Source organism: Apus apus, chromosome 13 (genome assembly GCF_020740795.1).
Source record: "Apus apus isolate bApuApu2 chromosome 13, bApuApu2.pri.cur, whole genome shotgun sequence".
NCBI classification, from domain to species: domain Eukaryota; kingdom Metazoa; phylum Chordata; class Aves; order Apodiformes; family Apodidae; genus Apus; species Apus apus.
Window position 1 is genome coordinate 10946768 of NC_067294.1, and position 20683 is coordinate 10967450.

Below are 20683 nucleotides of genomic sequence, written 5' to 3' on the forward strand. Positions count from 1 at the left end.
CCGCGCACCGGCCCCGCCATGGCCCCGCCGCCCGCCGCGCTGCTCCTGCCGGCCCTCGCCGCCCTCCTGGCCGCGCCCGCCGCCGCCCGCGCCCCGCCGCGCAGCATCGGTAGGAGCGGGGACGGGGGGGTCGTGCGGGGTGGGCAGGGGGCACCTCGGCCTCCCGCCTGCGGCTGGGGTGGGAGAGGGGCCGCGGGGAGCTCGGGCACTGCTCCGCGGCGGCCGTGGGGCCTGCTGCCGGCATCCCCTCCGCATCCCCTCCGCATCCCCTCGGGATTCCCGCCGCCTCCCCGGGCATCCTCGCACGCGGCGCCGGCCCCTTCCCTGCCCGCGGCCGGGAATCCCGGGGGCCCGGGCGAGGAGCGGCTGCCCCGCTGCGCGCTCTCGGGGCACGCTGCTGCCCCGGGCTCACTGCCCCTCTCCCCCGGCAGCCGTGGTGGGCGCGGGGCTGGGCGGCTCGGCCGTCGCCTACTTTCTGCAGCAGCACTTCGGGCCGCAGGTGCAGCTGGATGTGTTCGAGCCGGCGGGCGTGGGTGGGCGGCTGGCCACGGTCACCGTCAACAAGCAGCAGTACGAGAGCAGCGGAGCCTCCATCCACGCCCTCAGCCTCCACATGCAGGACTTCGTCAAGATCTTGGGTGAGCCTGGGCACTCCAGCTTGGCCCCTTTCCCAGCGCTGGGGGGCTGGGGTGCCCTGCGGCTGTGCGCTTGGGCTGCTGGGGAGGGCTCTTTCCAGCCCGCCTTGGCACCCCAGGCATGGGGCGTCCCTCTTGGCTGTCCCTGTGCCCCTGTTTGCCCTGGGACAGAAAGGGATGGGGTGGCCCAGTAGAGCATCAGGGCAAGGGGTGCTGGTGGAATTACTGCATGGGAGGAAATCCACCAAATCCCACCAGTTTGCCCCGGTCAGCAGCATCTCAATTCCACGGGATGCCCCAACATGCAAGGCCTGGCTGGGGTTCTGAGGTCTCATGCTCCCTGATGCTCCTCCAAGAGTATCTTTGCTCACATCTTCACTGAGGTGGCCTTTGGCACTGCCCTTCCCCAGCAGCTGGCCAGCCCCAGGGGGGTGTGCCAGCCCGTTGGAGCTGTGGCCCCTCTGCTCCCTGCAGGCCTCAAGCACCGGCGCGAGGTGGCAGGGAAGAGTGCCATATTTAGTGGGGAGCACTTCGTCCTGGAGGAGACCGACTGGTACCTGCTCAACCTCTTCAGACTCTGGTGGCACTATGGCATCAGCTTCCTGCGCCTGCAGATGTGGGTGGAGGAGGTGATGGAGAAGTTCATGAGGTAGGAGAACCTGTGGAGCTGGCGAGACACAGGAGGTCTTCTGCAGCACCAGGAGATCATCCTGTGGCCTGTGCTCCTGTCCCCTCCAGGATCTACAAGTACCAGGTGCACGGCTACGCCTTCTCCAGCCTGGAGGAGCTGCTGCGCTCGCTGGGGGGTGATGCCTTTGTCAACATGACGCAGCGCTCGGTGGCCGAGGCCCTGCTGGAGGTGGGCGTCACGCAGCGCTTCCTGGACGATGTCATCGCGGCCGTCCTGCGCTCCAGCTACGGGCAGTCGGTGCTGGTGCCTGCCTTCGCAGGTGAAACCGGGGACCCCCTCTCCTTCCCGTGGGACTCTCCTTCCCGCTGTCCCCTCAACAGGCTGTTGAGCCACACTCCTCTTCCTCTCCCCAGGAGCCATGTCGCTGGCGGGGGCCCAGGGCAGCACCTGGGCCGTGGAAGGAGGCAACAAGCTTGTGTGTTCAGGTCTGCTGAAGCTGACCAAAGCCAACATCATCCCGGCCAGGGTGACAGGCATCTCTCTGCAGAGCTCGGGTGAGCCTGAGCATGGGATCTGCTCTGGGTGCTGCGGGGGTGGGTGGTGGCAGCATGGGAATGCTGGGGCAGAGAGGCAGGCTTGGGAAGCTGTAGAGCATCCTGGTCCTGCAATAGTGTTTGGGCAAAGGCTTGGGGGTCTATCCATCTCCTCCACTCATCTGATCTGGTGGAGGCCCTACAGTACAGACCTCAGCCCTTGTTTTCCCATCCCTCCTTCCTGACGTCCCTCATTTCTCTTTTATGTACCATCCTAGTTGCAGTCTTGCTCCCCAGCACTGCACTGCTGCAGTCCTCCTTGCCACACTAGACTGGGTTTTTCTGGGAACTGTCTCCTACAGGCTTGACAAAATGCTCTTTTTACTGCCCTAAAGCATCAGCAACTCATCCATAACCATCAGATGCTATGGTCCAACACTGGTGTATACTGGAAAACCAGAGGATGAAGGCTGTGCTAGAAAAAAGGGGGCCAGGACATTATCACGTGGGGGTCAGGGCTACTTGTAACTGTCACCATCTCTTTTCAGAGGGGAGAGCTCTGTACAAGGTGCACTACGAGGGCAGTGAAGGCCAGGGCTCAGCTTTCTATGACATGGTGGTTGTGACAACTCCCCTGCACCCCAGCAGGAGTAACTTCACCTTTGAGAACTTTGAGCCACCCATCGCCGACTTCCTCAGAGCCTTCCAGCCCTCTGTCACCTCCGTGGTGCACGGCTACCTCAACTCCTCTTACTTTGGCTTCCCTGACCCCAAGCTTTTCCCTTTCGCCAGCATCCTCACCACCGACACCCCCAACCTCTTCTTCAATGCCATGGACAACATCTGTCCTGTCAACATCTCAGCAGCTTTCCGTCGCAAGCAGCCCCAGGAGGCCGCAGTGTGGCGTGTCCTCTCCCAGCAGCCACTGGACAAGCAGCAGCTGAAGACCCTCTTCAGGTCCTACTACTCAGTGCAGGTGACAGAATGGCAGGCGTATCCCCGCTACGATGCTGCCAAGTCCCTCCCACCCATTGTGCTCCACGAAAACCTCTTCTACCTCAGTGGTGTGGAGTGGGTGGCCAGCTCCATGGAGATGATAGCGGTGGCAGCCAAAAACGTGGCCCTGCTGGCTTACAACCGCTGGCACCAGGACCTGGAGAAAATCGACCAGAAGGACTTGATGCACAAGGTGAAGACTGAGCTGTGACACTGGGGGAGGTGGGCTGGAAACTTCAGTGTGTAGTAGCCTGGAGAGTATTGCCTTGGGGACACGAGGGGTTTTGGGGCTGGGAAAGAGGGGATGAGATGTGCCCTGGATGACTTGAACATGCATCACCTTCAGGAATATAGCCCCTGTTTGGTGTTGCTGTGTTTCTGCGCTGTGTGCCTCAGTTTCCCTGGTTCCCCCTTCCCCAGGCTCTGCTGGAAAGGACCCTGTGCCTTTTCCTGTGAAAAGGGTGGAACTTGGTGGCAGGGCTGGCCCAGCTGGGGCAGGAGGTCCTGTGGCCTCTCCCATGCCATGAGTGTGAGGAGCCTAGCCCTGCTCGCTGGCCTGGTGCCCTGGGGATGGGCGTACAGGGTGGGCTGTTGCAGTGAGAGGTGCCTGCTGCTGGGTGCTCCCTGTTTCCAGGGTCATCCAGGCTTCCCTGGGCTTGGGGCTCAGCTGTGTTTTGTAGGGCAGAAGAGCTGGGCAGCTCAGCCGGCGGCCAGCGATGCGCTTTATTGAGGACCTCAGAAGTGCCCCAAACCCCCTTCTGCTTCTCCCCCTCCCTGGGCTGCCTGCCCCAGTGCAGAGGAGATGGTAGGTGGGCTGGGGAGGACCGGGTGCTCCCAGAACTGTTGCACTGATGGAGTGAACAAAAGCAAATGGGGACTTGGGGGAGGGAGAAGGCCTGATCCTGCCCAGCCAGAGGGATCTGGGGACAGCTGCCTCCCACAGCCCACCCTACTGAGCTCCTCCCTGGAGGTGAGTGGGCTTGGGGTGGTGTCCTGCTGCGAGGCCAGCTGCAAGGCTGCATATCGGGGTGTCCCTAAGGTGGCTGCATTGGGCTGAGGCTGATGGAGTCTGCAGGGGGATTTTGGGGAGCTCTTGGAGCTGCCATCTCCTTGCATAGGGGCTCTCCTCGCACCAAGGCTTGACCAGGCAACATTCTCCCAGAGGACTGGGCAAGCTCAGGAAGCAAGAGCAAGCCGGTTAGATGCTCATGCATGGCTGCAGGGATTAGCTCTGCAACCTCAGAAGATGCAGGTGCAGCCCACGGCAATGGTCTCCATGACCATCTGGTACTTCTTGTGACACTTTTTGCCGGAGGCCTTGTGCCCAGCCTCGCCTGGCAGCGGGCAGAGCAGCCGGCGGACAGGCAGGCGGCTGTAGATGGGAATGCTGGCCATGGTGCGGTCCTCCTGCATGGTGAAGGGGTTGATGCAGCCGCTGCAGAGGCATCGGGCTTCCGGGATGTCTGCCGGGATCCGTGTGGCGTCGTGGTTTATGCTGGAGGAGAGGGAGAGCAAGATGAGGCTGGAGAGACGGTACGATTGGAGGCGGTGGGTGGCTGGGGAGAGGCAGGGTGAGATGGGGTGTCACATCGCACCCCCTGGCAGCCACCGCAGCCCCATGAGGCTGGAGCTGTGGCCACCACCGCACTTGCTGGCACAGAGCCGCTCTGCATGTCCCTGTCCTGAGCTCACCTGTAGGCCCAGGGGGACAGGCTCCGCCGGTTGGACCTCCAGAGCCTCAGGTTGACCCGGCACTTGGTGTCTCCTGGCTCAGAGCTGTTCTTCAGCTGGTGCACCATGTCCTGGATGCTGTGCTCATAGTCTGCCATGGAGGTGTAGGGATCGGCTGGGGCCAAGGCCAGGGCAGGGATGGCTGTGGAGGGCCTCACTGGGCCCCTTCTCCTGCCCTTTGCTGCCTTGCTTTGGTCCCTCGCTTCAGGGACCAGGACCATGGCAAAGGTGAAGATACAAAGGAGAAGCTGAGGAGGAAGGAGGATGGTTCGTGGCTGCCCGGGCTGCAGGGCTGGTGCAGAAGGGGAGCCCTCCCACCTCCCATGGGTCGCCAGACCATGACAGGACCACATTGACTTTGGGGCGGCACACGCAACCCCCAAAGGGCAAGACACACAGAAGTACACAAGTGCAGTTTGCAGAAGTGGTGGGTACACAGTCATGGTGAATCCCCAGCCCAAGCCCCAGCTGATGTTTGTGGCTGCAAAGCCCCTCACCCTGGTTGCAACCCCCAAGTGCCCCCGCCCTTGCTGCCTGAGCTGTGCTCAGTCTCTTCCCTGCCAGCTTGGAGGTAGCTGCTTGCTGGGAGGGATGGGTACACCCTCAGCTCAAGCTGTACCTGGGCAGCCTCTGGTTTAAAAGGAGCTTTACAGATGACAGTCAAGAATGGGATCTTTATCCAAATTCTCCTCTCCCTCCCTCTGTGCCCTGGGGATGGTGAGAGAGAAAGAAAGATGCTTTTTCCTTTCCTTCTCCCTCTGGCCTCACAGAGACGAGCTCCCATGTGCTGGCACCCGGCAGGCTGCCCAGCAGCGAACAAAGTTGCTTTCTGTAGTCCTGCTCCCTGCTATTCGTGTCCCTGCAGCTGGCTGCAAGGCAGCCCCGCACCCTGCCTGCCGCCCCGCAGCCCTTCCCGAGGGTGTGTGGTGTCCCGGGGCCGGGACCGCTCAGCTGGGGCTGTTTTCCCCCTCTGGTGCCAGACTGTCCGGATCGGACGGTGCTGCTTTGCTTTCTGAGGCTGTTGCCATGCCAGGCGTGGGAGCAATGGGCCTGGCAGGCCACAGCACGCACCTCCAAAGCAAACAAGCCCAGGTAGCCACCCATAAACAAGCGTGCAAATAATTATATTAAAGAAGGAGAACGAGGAGCAAGCCCGGAGCCACCGTGCAGTCACCTACCAGGTTTGGAGCCCGCTCCATCGCTGCGGAGGGGCTGCCGGCTCTGTCCTGCAGCCTGGCTGCCACTGGCCAGATGGGGAGCTCAAAAGTGAAAGCCCCAGCCCCCGACTTGAGGTGTGTCCGGTCCCCGAGGTGCCAGGGAGCCTCGGCGCCAGCAGGGCTGGGGGCCAGTGTGGGCTGGGACTGGGCCACCTCCCTGGGCACTGGCTCCACCTGTGGCTCGCTGGGGATGGTGGCGGGTCCCCTCTAGACCTGAAAGCCTAGAGGGACTCGCTGGGCAAACCCCTGCCCTGGGGAGGGGATTTGGGCTCTCTGGTGGTGACACCAGTGGGGTCACAGCCCTGCCAGGGCCAAGGGAAGCAGGGACTTGCGGGAGGACCAGGGGTGGGCTGTGTCCTGCAATGGCAGCAAAGTGTGCAGGTAGCCTGGGGCTGTCCTGCTGTCCCTGTGAGGACAGCTGAGGGCTCGCCATCATCTGTGTGCCACCACCATCTGCTGTCCCCGGGAGCCACCAGACTCTTCTGCCCAGCGGTAAGGTGACAGCACTCATCGCTTCCCACACCTCTGGGTGTGTCTGTCCCCAAACTCTTCCCCTCCTGTCCTGAAATCTGAACTCCTGGCAGTGGGGACACACCAGCTCTGCTCACGGCTGCCCTTGGGGGTTGGGCACCAGAGCTGCATGGTGGGGTGCAGTGGGGGGTAGTGGTAGGGTGCTGCCCATGCCACGCTGCTCTAGATTCCTGGGTGCAGGGTGCACCGGTGGGGGAAACTGAGGCACGGGGCGTGCCGGCTGAGACGCCCGTTCCAGGGACGGGACAGAAGGAGCCTTTTCGGCCCTGTGCGTGGGTCGGGAGCTGCAGCAGCCCGGCATTGCAGCCCCCCTACCCTGGGCTGTCCGTGTCCCTGCGACTAGGCAGCCACTGTGCCACACGATGGTGCTGTCCTCCACCCAACCGCACCGCCAACCCCCCGTCTTTGCTCTCTGCATCCCTCACCCGCAACTTCCCTCCCAGCATCTCTCCCTTCCCTCCACTTTCCCTCCTCCCCTCCATCCCTCCCTCCAGCCCTCCCTGCATCCCTCCTCCCCTGCCAGCCCCAGCCGGCCGCGGGAGGCAGGGGTGCCCGGTGCTGTTCCCCACGCTCAGGGACAGCAGGGTCTGCCCCGCTCCCCTGGAGGGGCCCTTTACATGCTCCGCAGGCCGGACGGCTCTGGGGGCTGCTCCACCTCTCTCTGGCGTTTCTCGCCTCCACTTTCTCCTCGCTCCTTCCTCGGCACTACCAGCTTTGGCGGCAGCATTAGATACTGAGTTTCCCTTTAAATCCCGAGTCCCTGTACATCCCCAGGGGTTTGAAAGCCCTTGTGCTTTGTAGGGTGGTGGGCGATTTCCCCCTCCTTTTCCCAGTTCGGGAACTGGGTCTCTAGAAAACGCTGCAAATGGGGTAAAACTCATTGCATCCTCAACCCATGCTGCCCCTCTCCTCTTTCCCAGGCTCGCTGTCCCCGGGATGCAGCAAGGAATGCAGCACATCTGCTCCTACCTGCAGAGGAGCACCAGCCCACATTAACAGCCCCAAGGACAACTCCAGCACAGCGTTTCGGGATCCTTGCCATCCCCTCAGGTGAGGTCTGGTGCTGTGCACTGAGCAGTGTGTCCCTTCTGTCACACCGGGGATCTGGCAGAGGGACCTCTCCACAGCAAGGTGCCTGCACCCACCTGCCTTTGCAGCACCCAGCCCTCTGCCACCTGCCTTTTCTGGGGTGCTGAGCCAGCCCCTGCCTGCACCCCAGGGATTTCACCCCCTATTCCCTGATCCCCCAGGAAGGGCCGGTGAGCAGCCCTGGGGCTGGGGCACCCGGAGGGTGCCTGCCTGTGCCGCAGCCGCCTGCGTTGTGTCAGCGCTCGGCAATGCTGTTTACACATGAGAGAGGCTCAGAGGCATCCGCGCCGGCAGCCAATTACCCAGTTTTGATCTTTTTTGGTGAAAAGGAAACCAGGGCTTTTCAGACATGGCCAAATTTGATAAGCTGGGGAAGGTGGGGGCGGGTGCAGATGGCTTTTCCCCACCGGTCTCACATGAGGGAAGGGGCCAGGGTATACAGGCAGCTGGGTCACGGCCAGCCCCTGCCTCCCGACTGGGATGGGGTAGCTGGTGGGCTCCGTGTGCCTGTGTCGACCATGGAGCCACCCCTGTGGCAGCAGGGTGTGCTGGAGTCAGACCCGCGGGGGGAGGCGATGGAGTGGGTGGCCAGAAAGAGCTGGAAACCCCCACACAGCTCCCCTGGGAGTGGGTTACCCAAAGGTGAGAGGGAATGTGCTTTTATTGTATGTGCTCATCCCTGCTACCTCCCTACCACGTTGCCCCCTACCATAGGAAACTGGGGTGGAAAGCAGAGCCTGGAGAGTGGGAACAGGCCCCAAAATAGGGCAGCAGGGACCGTAAAGGTAGGCTCTCCCTGCTCTGAGTAAACCCAGATGCACATTTCCCAGGGTAGCCATCATGGAACCTGTTCCTGTGTCCCCAGCTGAGCTCAGGATCCCGGGGTAGAGGGATGCAGGGTGGCTGGACTGGGCTGGGCTTGGCCGGAGGTAAGGGAATGGGGAGAAGCAGATCCCAGTTCCCACCCTGGCAGAAAATTGGTATTTGCCTTTTTTTTCACAGGCAGAAATGTCCCTTCTGGGATGGGAGCTGCTGGCTCACCTGGGGCGGGTGATGAGCAGTATGACTGCTGGGGCCACTCTGCAGGGCATGGCTGCTGCTCTGGGCACCAGCCTGCTCCTGAGCCTGAATTCTCCGGGGGGGTGTGTGAGGCACCAGCACACCTGAGCACACACCCACCCATGGCCAGGGCCGGCGAGAAGCTCCAGCACGGCTGCAGCACCTCCTGGCTCTGTGTGAGCAACATTTTCCACCCATCAAATATAAGTGGGCTCTGGCGAGGCAGCTGTGGTGGGGAGGAGGGCTTGGGGCTGGGGCCACCAGCACAAGTGCAAGCATGGGCTCCTCCCATGTCCCATCTCTACCCCCTGGCAGGTAACACCCAGCTGAGCCGGCAGCATGGAGCTCACATCCATATTTGCACAAAGGCCCGCTCAGCACTGAGTGGCTCCAGAGGCGCCCAGGCCAAAAAGGCTTATTTTAAGCTTGCTGGAAAAAAGAACATTGTTTGGTGGGAATTAAAACTCCCTGTTCTCAAAAAAGGGAAGAACAAAAAGTGCTTAATTCTGCCAGCTCCTGCCATTGCATAAACACAGAGCCACGGCCCGGCTAGCGAGGGCGGCCAGGACTGTGTTGTTGGCATCGAGCAGGGTGGGTGCAGCCATCCATGGGACAGGGACTCGTCCCCTCCTACAGCCCCATGACGCCAGTGCTGTCCCTAGAGTCCCCACCCTCCCTGAGAAAGGGCATTGCCCAGTGCAGATGCTGTGGCCATGGAGCTGCTGAGAGGTGCTGGGGAGCTGTGGCCAGAGCAGGGTGACAGCGCTGTGCCTGGGACTGCATCAAAGGACAGCATGATTTATATGGCCCTGATCCGGCGGTCTCAGCAGCCCTTCTGCCTCCCTGGGCGGGGATGGGTGACGCTCCGGGCTGTCTGTAAATCACGCCCTTTGGATCACGCGGATGAGATAACAGCCAGGCTTTGGCGGCGGGAGGCAGGGCTGTGCAGGGCTGTCCTTTGGGGCTGGGGGGCCAGCAGCCAGCCCCGGAGCAGGAGGTTGGCGGGGGGCAGGAGGCGTCGGGCGAGCAGCTGCCGGCAGCGCCGGGCTGGCGGGGCGGGAGGGAGGGAGAGTGTCCCGCACATCCTGCTGCGGCCCCGCCGGCGCATCCATCACCGGCACAGCGTTTACAGCACGTCGCCAGTTTACACGGTCCAGACACGCAGGTTCCTCCTGCCCCGCGTCTCTCCTGCCTTTTGTTTTATTTTTGCTTTCTGCTCCTGGAGACAGAACACCTGATGGAAAAAGCCTGCTCTCCTGCTCCCCGGGCTGGAAACACCCGCTTCCTTCCGCCCCTGCCGGGCACAGCGCCCAGCTCCTTCTGCCCTTCATCTGGCTCACCCCACAGTGGCCGTGGGGAAGGACTGGAGGGGCCGGTGCGAGGGGCAGGGACAGACCCTGGTCCCAGCGGGACCTCTTCAGGTCCTCTGCACAAGGCAGCCCCAGCTCCCCATAGGACAGATCCAGGTAGATCCATGGTCTCCTCCAGGCAGGGAGGCTGCAAGGACTGCCATTACCTAGGCATGGGTCCCATCAGCCTGCCAAGCCCAGTGGGCACCTGGCCCCATGCCCTGCTCCTTCCATGTTCCCCATGCTTGCCCTCCCACCTTTCCTAACCCTTTGGGCTCCTGGCCCCAGCCTGTAACAGGCTGTGCCCCACTGCCTACCAGCACAGAGAACAGATGGGCAATGGTGGGTTTCCAAATAATTAATTTTGCTTCCCCTTGCAGCCTAGGGCAGCCAAGGCAGTGGTCGGACACCAAATCCTGAGTGCTTTGGAGGGGTGGGTGAGCTTCAAGCTGGATTGTAAAGGTGAGACTCAGTCCTGCCAGGACACATTCTGCATCCCGGCTGCTGGCCTTGGGAAGGGCTGGTCTTCCAGCCCCATGGGGGCCCCATGGAGCAGCCTGGAGCTATCCCTGTTGGTCTGCCTACAAGACCACAGGGCTGGAGGGAGCTCCTAGGGACGTGTTTCCAGGGCAGCAATGCCCTCCAGGTCTGTAAGGAGAAAGCCTCTTATTTTTAGGGCTTTGGTGACTTTTGCTCATGGGCAGGTGTCCAAGTTCCCAGTTTCCCAGGGCAAGGCAGAGGGTGGAGGTAAATGGAAAGCTTGACGGTGGCACTGATGTCTGCCCTGGAAGGTCATGCTCAACTCAAACCTCTTCTCACAGCTCTGGGCACGGGGGCCACTACAGCACATGCAGGGACCCCTGAGCTCCTGGGAAGACATCACCAGGGGGAGAACTGGTGGTTTGAAGTCAGGGCAGGTTCCCATCCACTGCTCATTCATACTGCTGTTTTAGCAATCTGTGGAGAGAAGGGATTTACAAAGCAGCACAGGCCAGTCCTGAGGGTCACCTTCAGAGCTGCTCCAGCCCAGCTTGCCCATTAATCACACCATCCTGCCCCTGGAACAGAGAAAGGGGGGCAGGGGCTGCCTGCTCTGGTGTGTAACAATATATGGGCTGAGAAACATGCCCCCAGCAGCGCCCTCTCATGTCAGGCAGCAGATGAAAAGGCTGTAAATTTGGTGTGTTTGGACGTTAGCGGACGTTAGCAGGGTTCACAGGAAAGGGGTCTCTCTCTTATTGCTCTCTGGGCTCTCAGGAAGGAGGGGACAGCTCCACAGAGCTTGCTGGGGGGATCCCACTCCATTGTGGCACTGCCCTATGCAGAGCTGGCAGCCAGGGGTTGCCCTCCCCACCTGCCTGAGGCCAGAGCAGGGCGGTCCTGGCTGCCTGAGACCACCCAGGCCCTCACGTCCAGCCGAGGGGGCTGGAGAATGGCCGGGGATGGGAAAAAAAAAAAGCTTTTGTGGAGATAATGAAACTGAATCTGTCGCGAGGAGGGATCACTGGGCAGCATCTTGGCGAAGGAGTAACAAAAACAAACCCTCGCTGAGGAATCCTGCTTTGCCCCAAATGTTTTTCTTATGGAGTGGTAATAAGACAAGAGTTGTAAAGATAGTAACCTCCTAAACATTACCTTATTAAGGCTTCTCAGAAACCACAGGGCACGACCCTCCTGGGTCATGGAACAAGAAAGCAGCATCCAGCGAGCGAACAGAGGCTTGCGTTACATTTTTCACTTCATTTAGGAAACCTGGTTTCTAATTATAGGGTTTAATGGCAGCAGTTAGTTGTGCTTCACCCAAAGCCAGCCCACCGAGAACATGGGCTGCACGGCTGGGGAGAGGGGAGAGGGGATGGAGAGCAGCAGGGGCTGGGAGATGCTGGCTCCTGGGGAGGGTGCTGGGCTCCCAGGGCATGGGATGGGGATGAGCTCTGTATCTGTAGACACAGGGTGCCTGACACAGTGAGGGTTATGGGGATCAGAGGTGGCATGGGTGGGCTCTGTGCCCAGGGAGGAGTCACAGCGTGTTCTGGGGGACATGTCACACGTGCTGTCGCAGCTCTGTGCTGTGCACCAAGGCTTATCTGCAGAGCATGGAAGGGAAATGCCCCCGCTGTGGGGCAGCAGGGCTGTGCTCACTTGGCACACCCAGCCTGGCTCAGTCCCGTGCCCTGGGGAATGCAGGCAGAGCTGCTGGGAGCTGCCCCCTCCTGGGCTATGGCAGGATCAAGGCCCTTAGCTGTGTGCGTGTGCGGGGACTGAGACTGGCAGGGTGTTTTTTTCCCCCCAGTCGGCTGCCAGCAGCCCCAGGGAAGTCCTTCGTATTCCTGGCCAGGTATTTCAATGGTGGCTCTGGCTCCTTGGAGGACACCAGCTGCCTCCCTCGCCCCAGGTTTGGGCGTGCTACCGGCACGTTCAGGCACTGCCACTCTTGCAGAGAAGGGAGCAGGGCTGCATATGCAGCAGTTCCTACATTTCTCTGCATTTTTTTGCAGTGTTCATTGCTGCAGGGTGCCTGGGATGGAAGGAGCGAGTGAGTACGCATGTGAGGGTGTGTGTAGTGTTGCAAAAAAGAGAGTCCAGTTTCCTTCTTCTTTACTACAGCTGGCAGGGCAGCAAGCCCCTGGACAACTTGCCCCTCCCTCTGCTGAATCCCACTGCCTCAACTCCTCTGGACTGTTTTTGCTCCCTGCTGACCCAGCTCGCACCTCAGGGTGCCATCCCCAGAGCCAGCTACTGTGGCCAGGTGCTCCACAGCAGCCTGGCCAGCCACTGCCTCTCCTCCTTGCCTGTTTAACTTCCAAAGTGACTTGTCCTTGCTGTCTTTCCAGTGGTGAGTGTTTCTTCAGCAGATGAGCCAAACCAGGCCAGCTGGTTCAGAGCTGGCTTTACCAGCCTGCTTTCTTTCCTCTCTCCCAGGTGATGGGGATGGATGAGTCTGAGACATCCATGACATCTAAAGCTGTGCCAGGCTGGGAACTGCCCGGTTTGCAGGTGTATGAGGCTAGTGGGGGGAGGGGGCTAGTGCCCAGCCATGACCTCAGCGTGGGAGGAATGTCCCAGGGTACACAGAGAGGTGCCGCAGGGACATTCAGGTCCTGTAGCTGGGGCTTTGGTGCTGAGGTGGTACCTAAGTCTGGGGGGAGCAGGAGGGCCTCCCAAGCACTCCACACTGGCCCTACACAGAGCCTGGGCAAAGTGGCAGAGGGGCCATGGTCCTGGCTTTGGCTCTGTTCCCAGCTCCCAGGCTTGGGCATCTGGGGATGGTAGGACCCTGCTCCTTTCCTGGCCTGTCTGGGATGTGTTGCTGATGGAAGTCCTGCCCTGCTAGACTTTTTCTCCATGTTTGTCTCTGGTGAGGCTAAGGCAGTGCCTGCATGTCCCCAGGCATCAGGAGTGCTGAGCAGCCACCTCCACTGCTGTGCCTGTGCGTGGCTCAGGATTGACCTCCTACCCACAAGCCAGGGGACCTCTCAGGGCATGAGACCCAAGACAAGCTCTTTGTTCCCCTCAGGGAGTGACATCACATTGGAAATCCCAAGGAAGAATCTGTTGGTGCCCTTGCCTTGCTCCCCAGTCTGGAGCAGAAGCAACCCCCTTTCTTGCTGTGCTTGGGGGCTGACAGACAGTGCAAGAGGATGAAGGCACTTTGGTGCTGGGTGTTTGCCTCCCAAGCTGCCAACTGGCAGCTCATTAACGGGGCCCCAGTGCGGCTGGAGGCCATACATGGACTTATGGTCCATGCGGGGCGGGAGGGGCCAGGGCCGACGCGGCCCCTGCGGTGATGGGAGCTCCCACACCAGCTCCCTGTGCTGCTAAAACCTGAGGAAAAAGTGCCACGTGCATCCAGCCCTGCAGCCCTGGCCTCACCACTCCCGGTCCCATGGGGGTCCCAGCCCCACCAGCACTTGGGGATCTCACCCTGCACACACAGGCAGCCTGCTGAGAGCCCCATTGCCTCCAAAACGCCTTTTTTTTTTTTTTTTTTTTCCCCTAGGCCAGATGGAGCTTTTCAAAGTAATGGGAATCACGAGCCACCTCCAGCCGGGCCAGGGAGCATCTCCACTTCCTTCCCCTGGCCGGTGGGACAGAGGCCAGCACCGCCACGGCTCCTCAGCCCCACAGCCAGCCTGCCCGGCCGGACCCCCACCCCACCGGCACTGGGGTGCATGCTCCCCCCTCCCGCTCCCCCCACGCATGGTCCTGGGGCTGGGAGGAAGTCAGTTATTGCAAACAACTTTCTCCGGGTGGGATGGCCTGGGTTCCCAGGCGCGTTGCTGGCAGCCACTGCAGCCCTGGCTGCTCTCCTCCCCCCACTCCCCCCAGCCCTCCTTCCCTCGCTCCCCCTCTCTGACTTAATGACTTCCACATGGGCCTCTGGCATCCCGAGCCAAGCCTCCCAGCATTGTCTGAAATCTCCAAATTTAGAAGAAATATGAAAATTGTCAAGCAGCCCTTCCTTAGGGGGTAAAAGCAACACTGGGCTGCGCGGCGGCGGGTCGCGGCGCGGGTCCACGTGACGGCCCCCCAGCCAATGGATCCCCTCGGCGCCCCTGACAGCGGTACCCGTCGGCAGCCTGGCCTCCTCCTGCAGCTCATATAAGGTAAAAAGAAAAAGGTTTTCCAGCTTCTGAGCAGCCTGGAAGGAGTTTTTCACCAAGGGCTCCCATGCCAGCCGCTTAAAAACCCCCAGCTGGCAGCGCCAGGGTCCCAGTGGCAGGTTATAATGTGCCGGGAGGAGATGGCGGGCATGTGCCCATGTCCCTGCGGTGCCTCGCTGCAGGTTGGGGTGGCAGGTAGGTGCCTGTGGATGGAGGGACAGGGTGGGTGGTGGGGACGTGGGCAATGGGTGCTGAGAATCCGTGAAAGCATGGCCGCTCCCACTCTGCCCAGTGCCTACCTTGGGCATGAGAGGCAGGGGAAAGTAGCATCCCCCTCTGCCAGCCATGGGCTGTTTGTACCAGCCAGCTGTGGGGAGGTGAGCAGGGGTGCCCCCACCCCAGGTGCATGGTGGCTGTGTCTAAGGAGGAAGGGAGGCAAGCAGAGAAGGGCCACAGGGTGCCAGCAGGAAAACCCGCTGGGCACAGAGGTGGCAAGGACTGGCCAGAGCCACCTCGGGGCCAGGTGGTCCCAAGCAGAGAGGTTGCCCAAAATCCGTCCCTACAGCTCTGTCGTGGGAGAGGGGCTTGATGGGGCTTGCCCAGTTTTTCGGAGGCAGGGAAGAGTCCTCCTGGAGCTTGGGGAGGAACTGTTTTCTGCTTTGTTGTATGTCTAGGATGGAAAAAATGGGAAGCCAGAGGCAAGCCTGGGTGGGCAGGCTCCCCACGCAGCAGGGGCCACGGGCTGCTTGCTCGGCTCCTCTGGCCAGCCATGCTGCTGCCACTTTTTGGGGAAAACAGGCTGGGGAGGGGATAGAGCTGAGTTTTATCACCGGAGTATTGCAGGGTGCTGCAGCCATCCTACCCAGTGCACTCACGCTGACCGAGAGTGTTCTGCGGTACCGCTGGTGTGCTCCCAGCTGCCAACCTTTCCCTGCTCTGTCGCCCACTGGGTGAACGGTTCCTGCATCCTCATCCCCTTGGAGTTGTAACAGCAGCTGCCAAGCGTGGTCACCCTGTGGGAAGCAGTGGCTGGGCCCTGGCCTGGCTGCAGGGCTGGTAGGGAGGGCACGGGCCACGCTGCAGGCGATGGCAGGGCTGCCAGCGCCCTATGGCACAAGAGGAGGGACACGGGTTGTTCCTAGACAGCCTTGAGCTCAGGCCTTGCCAAGACTCCCCAAGGCTGTCCGGGTTGTGCCTCCTCTCTGCCCGGCTCTTGCAGGATACAGTGCTGCCTTTGCCAGGGCTGTGGTTGGCTCTGTCCTGTCCCTTCTCTCCCAGGGCACCAGCAGTGGCTGTTCCCTCGCAGCAGGTCACCTGGGGACACTGTTCTCAGCAGGCATGTGGCAGCAGGCTTCCCTGTCTTTCCTCTGCAGGGTGGCTCCCACTGCCACAGGGACAGCCACCAGCTGTCACTTGGGTCCAGCACAAGGACAGTGGATTCAGCCAGGGCCTAATGCCATCCCCAGGGGAGCAAGCTCCCATATGGGCTGTGCATCCCTCTGCAAAGGGACAGTGAAAGTAATCAGGGCGCTGTAATCTCTTAGGGTGGCTGTGGCCACCATGGTCCTAATCTGTCCCCTTCCTGCTGTGCTTTAAGGGTTTCCTGCTGTCACTGGCTGCTCCTGGGAAAGTTGTAACATGTCAGCACTGAGATGCTGCCCATGAGGACAGGGACACACCGATGTGACATGGCCTGCGTCCCCGTCCCAGCGGCAGTGTCCCTGGCACAGGGCTATCCTGCTTGTCCCTGTCCCGGCTTCCCGGCCCCTGTGCACCAGCCAGGGTGCCCTGCTGAAGGGAGCTCCATTGCCTCCCTGCTGACAGCCCACGGGAGAGGAGTCTATTTCTAACAAACAGGCAGAAGTCTCCGTGAAACATTTCCCAAGCAGGTATCAGCAGGAATTCAGGGAAGGCTGTGTCTAGACAGGCTGCAGCTCTGGGTGGCTGCTGGACAGAGTGGCATTTCCCTCCGTGCTTGACAAGAGGCAGTCTGGAGATGATTAAGGGCTTTTTTTTTTTTGCTTTTTTTTTTTTTTCCCTTTCTTTTCTTGGTCTCCTTTTCTATCCAAGAACCAGCTTTATTCCTGACCAGGCTTTTCTGAGGTTTGTTCCTCTGCACCCCCAGCAAAACCTTCCTGTGTTCATCCCCCCATCCCACAGGCAGTGGTGTGGCACAGGCAGGAGCACGGGCAGGAGCACGGGCAGCACAGGGGCCTGCAGACCTCAGCACACTCCCCAGGGCAGCCTCAGTGTCTTAACCCGTGTAGGGCAGACACAGCAAAAGCTTGTCTTGATGAGTGAGCTGGAGTCAAGCAGCAAACGATGAGGCAAGAGGCTGGAAATCTGAGCTCTGGAGCCATTTCACCATCCTTTGACCTTGGTCGGGAGCACATGGAGGAGGCAGGCAGAGGAGATCCTGCATTGAAGGAGGCTCTGGCTGGGGGGGTTGAAGCCCAGCACATGTCCCACGGCTGCCAGCCAGCTGGTGCTGGGGGAGCACTCACTCTGTCCCACTTCCCTGCAATGCCAGCCCGGGCAGGGAAAAGGGCCGGTGAGTGCCCTGGGCTGCCCTAGGGATGGGCAGGGACCCTTCCTGGCAGCAGCAGCCAAATTCCCACTGCACAGTCAGCCTGAGCAGCGGGCAGAGCTGAGCACGGAGCTGGTGTGGCCGTGCCAGCGCCGTCCTGAGGAGGGGGAGAAGCTGCGGTGCGGGCAGAGCCGGCCCCTGCAGGGCAGCACGGCAGGAGCCCATCGCGGGGCCGACTGGCTGGGCTGAGCCTGCTGCGATCCAGCAGCTTGCTGCTGTGGGCTGGTGGGCAAGCTGGGGATGGTCATGCTGCTCATGGGTTGTTTCTAAAGGGCCGACAAGCCCCCAGGGCCAGCCCCTTGCCCGCATGAGGTGCACACTGTGTGTGGCTGTCTGCTAGATGACCAGACATATGTTGTGGTCAGGTTGAGTGAGGGGCAGACAGCCTGGCCAGGGTCTGTTTGATGTAAGACATTGAAAGAAGAGGTGCTGAGTACCAATATCTTCCCTGTCTCATGGTTACCAAAGCAGGGAAGCACAGTGCCATGCAGTGCTGGGGCTACAGGAGGTGGTCAGCATAGCAGCCAGCAGTGTGCAGGCAGCCAGGTCTTTTCCCTGAGACTGCAGGGAGGGAGCACATCTTCCCTGCTCTGCAGGGACAGCCCTCGTGGTGGGCAACGCAAGGCCAGGAGGTAAAGGATGGCACTGCTTCTCCTGGGGCTGAGCTCTGCTGGGATGAGCAGCTTCGATGGGACAAGAGATGACAGTGGACAGGGCCTGAGGATGGGGCTGTGGGACCTGCCATGCTGTGTGTGGGGCAGATGCTCTTTGGTGGTCAACAGGTCACCCTAGTGCTCACTGCGGGACAGACTCACTGGTCATTAATCAACGCCTTTCTCTTCCAGCCTGCTGTTCTTACCTGGGATCCCTCATTGCAGAGTTGCCCTTCATTTTTTCCCCCTCCATTTCCAACCTTACTTTTAAAATCTGATTGTTATTATTCCCCTCCTCAAGCCCCCACGAGCCCCATGGCACCTGAGCAGAGGAGCTGTACTGCTCGCCCCACTCGATGGGTGCTCCCTGGCCAGCCCTGCCAGAGGGTCTGCTGGCACAGGGAACCTCAGCTCTGTGGCTGCAGGCAAATGGTGCCTGAGAATCAGTCTTGATGTAACTTTTGTGCTAAATCTTTTTCCATGTCTCATCTCCTGCTTGCTGGGAGTTTGTCCCATTTAGGGCATTTTCTCTTATGGTCTTTTACTGCTCAGCTAGGCGGGCAGCAGGCAGGGCTGGGAAAGCTGGGGTCTGCGGGGGAAGTGATTTACTAACTGGGTGCTTCTCATGTCCAGGCGATGCTGCACACCCCCCTCCCCACTCTCCCTCTCCCTTGCTGGAGCACAGATAAGATGATGAAGCCCAGATAAGCAGCCAAGAGCACTGGTAGCTTAATGAGCTCCAGCCACACTATGGCTGTGCCTCCACCAGAGGAGAGGGAGCCTTGCTGCTCCCAGTCCCTCTGGCTCCAGGCTCTTTGCTGGGCTCCTGTGAGCTCCTGTATGCCCACCATGCCAAGGAGTGTCCTTCCCACCTCCTCCTCTGGCCAGCTCCAGCTGGGAGCCATGGAAGAGCCAGGTGGGGAGCAGAGTCCAGGGAGCAAGAAGGATGCTCGAGCAGTCGCCCCACACTCCTTGGGAACAGTGTCCGTGGGGAGCTCTCTCCACTGTGCTCTGGGTTCCCACCAGCACTTCCCAGCAAGGACTGGAGGCTGGTGACGTGATGGCCTGTCCCCGCTGGGATTTCACCCCTGCACCACTTCCTCCGGACCAGGAATGTGGTGTGTAAACAGAGCAAGAGGGAGGGTGCCGGCACCCGCTCCCACGCTCCGTGTGCCCCGGCGCCGGCACCAGGGATACCAGGCATCAGCCCTTGCTGGTGGGCTCCCTGCACCCCCAAAACACCTTTACTGGGGGGCTGGGGAAGGGATCTAGGGCTGTGCTGCCCTGTGGAGGGAGAAGCAGGGCTGGGAGGGGAAACCAGCTAAGGATGGATGGGGAGATGGTGGTAAGTAGGGTGGGGGCAGTGGGGAAGAGCTGAGGCTGTGGGAAAGGTGATGGCCATGGATCCCCTTTCTGCAGCTCCTTCTTTGCTGGAGGCTCTTCCTCATCCCCAGGCCAGGATCTAGGGTTGCTGGAGGGTTTCAGCTCCTCACCACAGCAGTGGGCACCGGCGGTTGTGCAGGAACCAGTGGGTTCTGTGTGGTAGCACAGGACTAGGCACAGTGGTGGCCGGGCTGGGATGGTGGTGTCAGTCCCCTGCCCTGAGGTGACAAACAGGGAGATGTCACCTTGCGTTTGCAGTTCAGAGGTCACAGAGGCCTTATCTGTCTCTGGGCTCCCTCCTGCTGTCCCTACTGTTCCACCGGGGTGCAGAGGAGCCTGGCTCTCCTCAGAGACACCAAATTAGGTTTCTCCCTTGCTTTGGTACCAGGAGAGGGGCTGCCTGCCTGGGAGGAAAGAGCACGAACCAGATGCGCTTTCCTCTCTGCACCCATCCCCTGCTCTCAACCTGCTCCTTTGTTCTTGGCGTTATAATTTATCCCAGCAAAACCCAGCAAGAAAGAGCAGCATCCCCCTGGGCCCCCTTGGCTCGCCCCCAGCATGGGAGATGGGGGCCGCTCGGTCTCTAAATCTGCCTTTTTGACCATAAAAGGGCAGGCACGCTGCAGGCCCGGCGGGAGGATGGGAAAGGGAAGGCAGAGCTATTTATAGTTGAGCATCAGGACCTCAGCCTGAACTCAGGGTTAATCAGCCTGCGACCAGATTAGGATCTCCCTTGGCCCCTCCATTTTCTCATAAACCTTTGATTTAATATCAGCACTGGCGAGGGAGGGAGGGAGAGAGGGAGGAGGGAGGAAGAGAGGAGGCACCACTCCTCTGTGGAGGCCACTGTGGTCTGCGGGGGACAAGATGGAGATGCTGGGAGATGCTGGGAAATGCTGGGAGAACTGGAAGGTGCCAGTGGGAAAGAGCATTGGGTCTGTCCTACCACCAGCTTAGTCTGCAAAGTGACGGTGAGCAGTGTCCCTGTGCTCTCGTTGCCTGCAAGGGACACCCAACGAACAGCAGAAGCTGCCCTGGGGTCAGTCCCTTTAATTTCTATAGAGTTGAGTAGGTTCTTCTAGTAAGAACATCTTGCCCTCCATTGTCCCAGCCCTCACCACGAGGGAGGGAGCACCTGGGTGGGGGTGCTTGGCAGAATTTACCTTGCCTGGTGTCACCAAGCAATGAGTCTCTCAGCCAGTGGGAGGTGGTATCAAGGCTGCTTGGGTAGCTGATGACCAGAGCTGAATCACAGCTGAGCTGGGGCAGGGATGGAGCCTCGACAGCTAGTGGAGATCAGGATTTTGAGGGCCAGGAGGAGTGGAAAGGGCACCTGCATGGGGCTGAGCATTGCCCAGTGCCTTCTGACCTCCTCCAGGGAGTGGGGAAGCCTAGAACCACTGGTGTCTAGCTCTCCTGGCTGAGGGGTTCAGGCTTCCCTCAAAAGCCCAGGTCTGGCCTCACGGCTGGCCTCGTGGGGCTGGGGAATTTCAAGGAGGAAACAAATCCCAACTGCTATTAAAAAAGGACATTTCCTGCAGCGTCGGCCTGCCTGGAGAGGGGAAAGGGCGCTGTGTTGTAACCGCGGGGAGGGCCGAGCTCTGACTCAGCGCAGCAGGCAGTTCGCAGCCACTCGCAGCCGCTCGCCCGCCGGGTGCCGGGAGGATGGGAGCGGGAGGACGAGC

General features: G+C 60.6%; 2 protein-coding genes across 2 annotated transcripts; one reads left to right on the forward strand and one right to left on the reverse strand.

Annotated features, from left to right (window-relative positions):
• Positions 1–3138, forward strand: PCYOX1L (prenylcysteine oxidase 1 like). Its single transcript, XM_051631081.1, has 6 exons — positions 1–109; positions 432–638; positions 1110–1284; positions 1374–1585; positions 1680–1820; positions 2348–3138. Exons 1-6 carry the CDS (start codon positions 19–21, stop codon positions 3004–3006), a joined length of 1485 nt encoding a protein of 494 aa, XP_051487041.1. The 5' UTR covers positions 1–18; the 3' UTR covers positions 3007–3138.
• Positions 3139–4034: 896 nt separating this feature from the next.
• Positions 4035–4747, reverse strand: IL17B (interleukin 17B). The gene is made up of 2 exons (XM_051631330.1): positions 4488–4747; positions 4035–4290 (listed from the first exon to the last, which is right to left on the reverse strand). Exons 1-2 carry the CDS (start codon positions 4745–4747, stop codon positions 4035–4037), a joined length of 516 nt encoding a protein of 171 aa, XP_051487290.1.
• Between the last annotated feature and the right edge of the window lie 15936 nt (positions 4748–20683).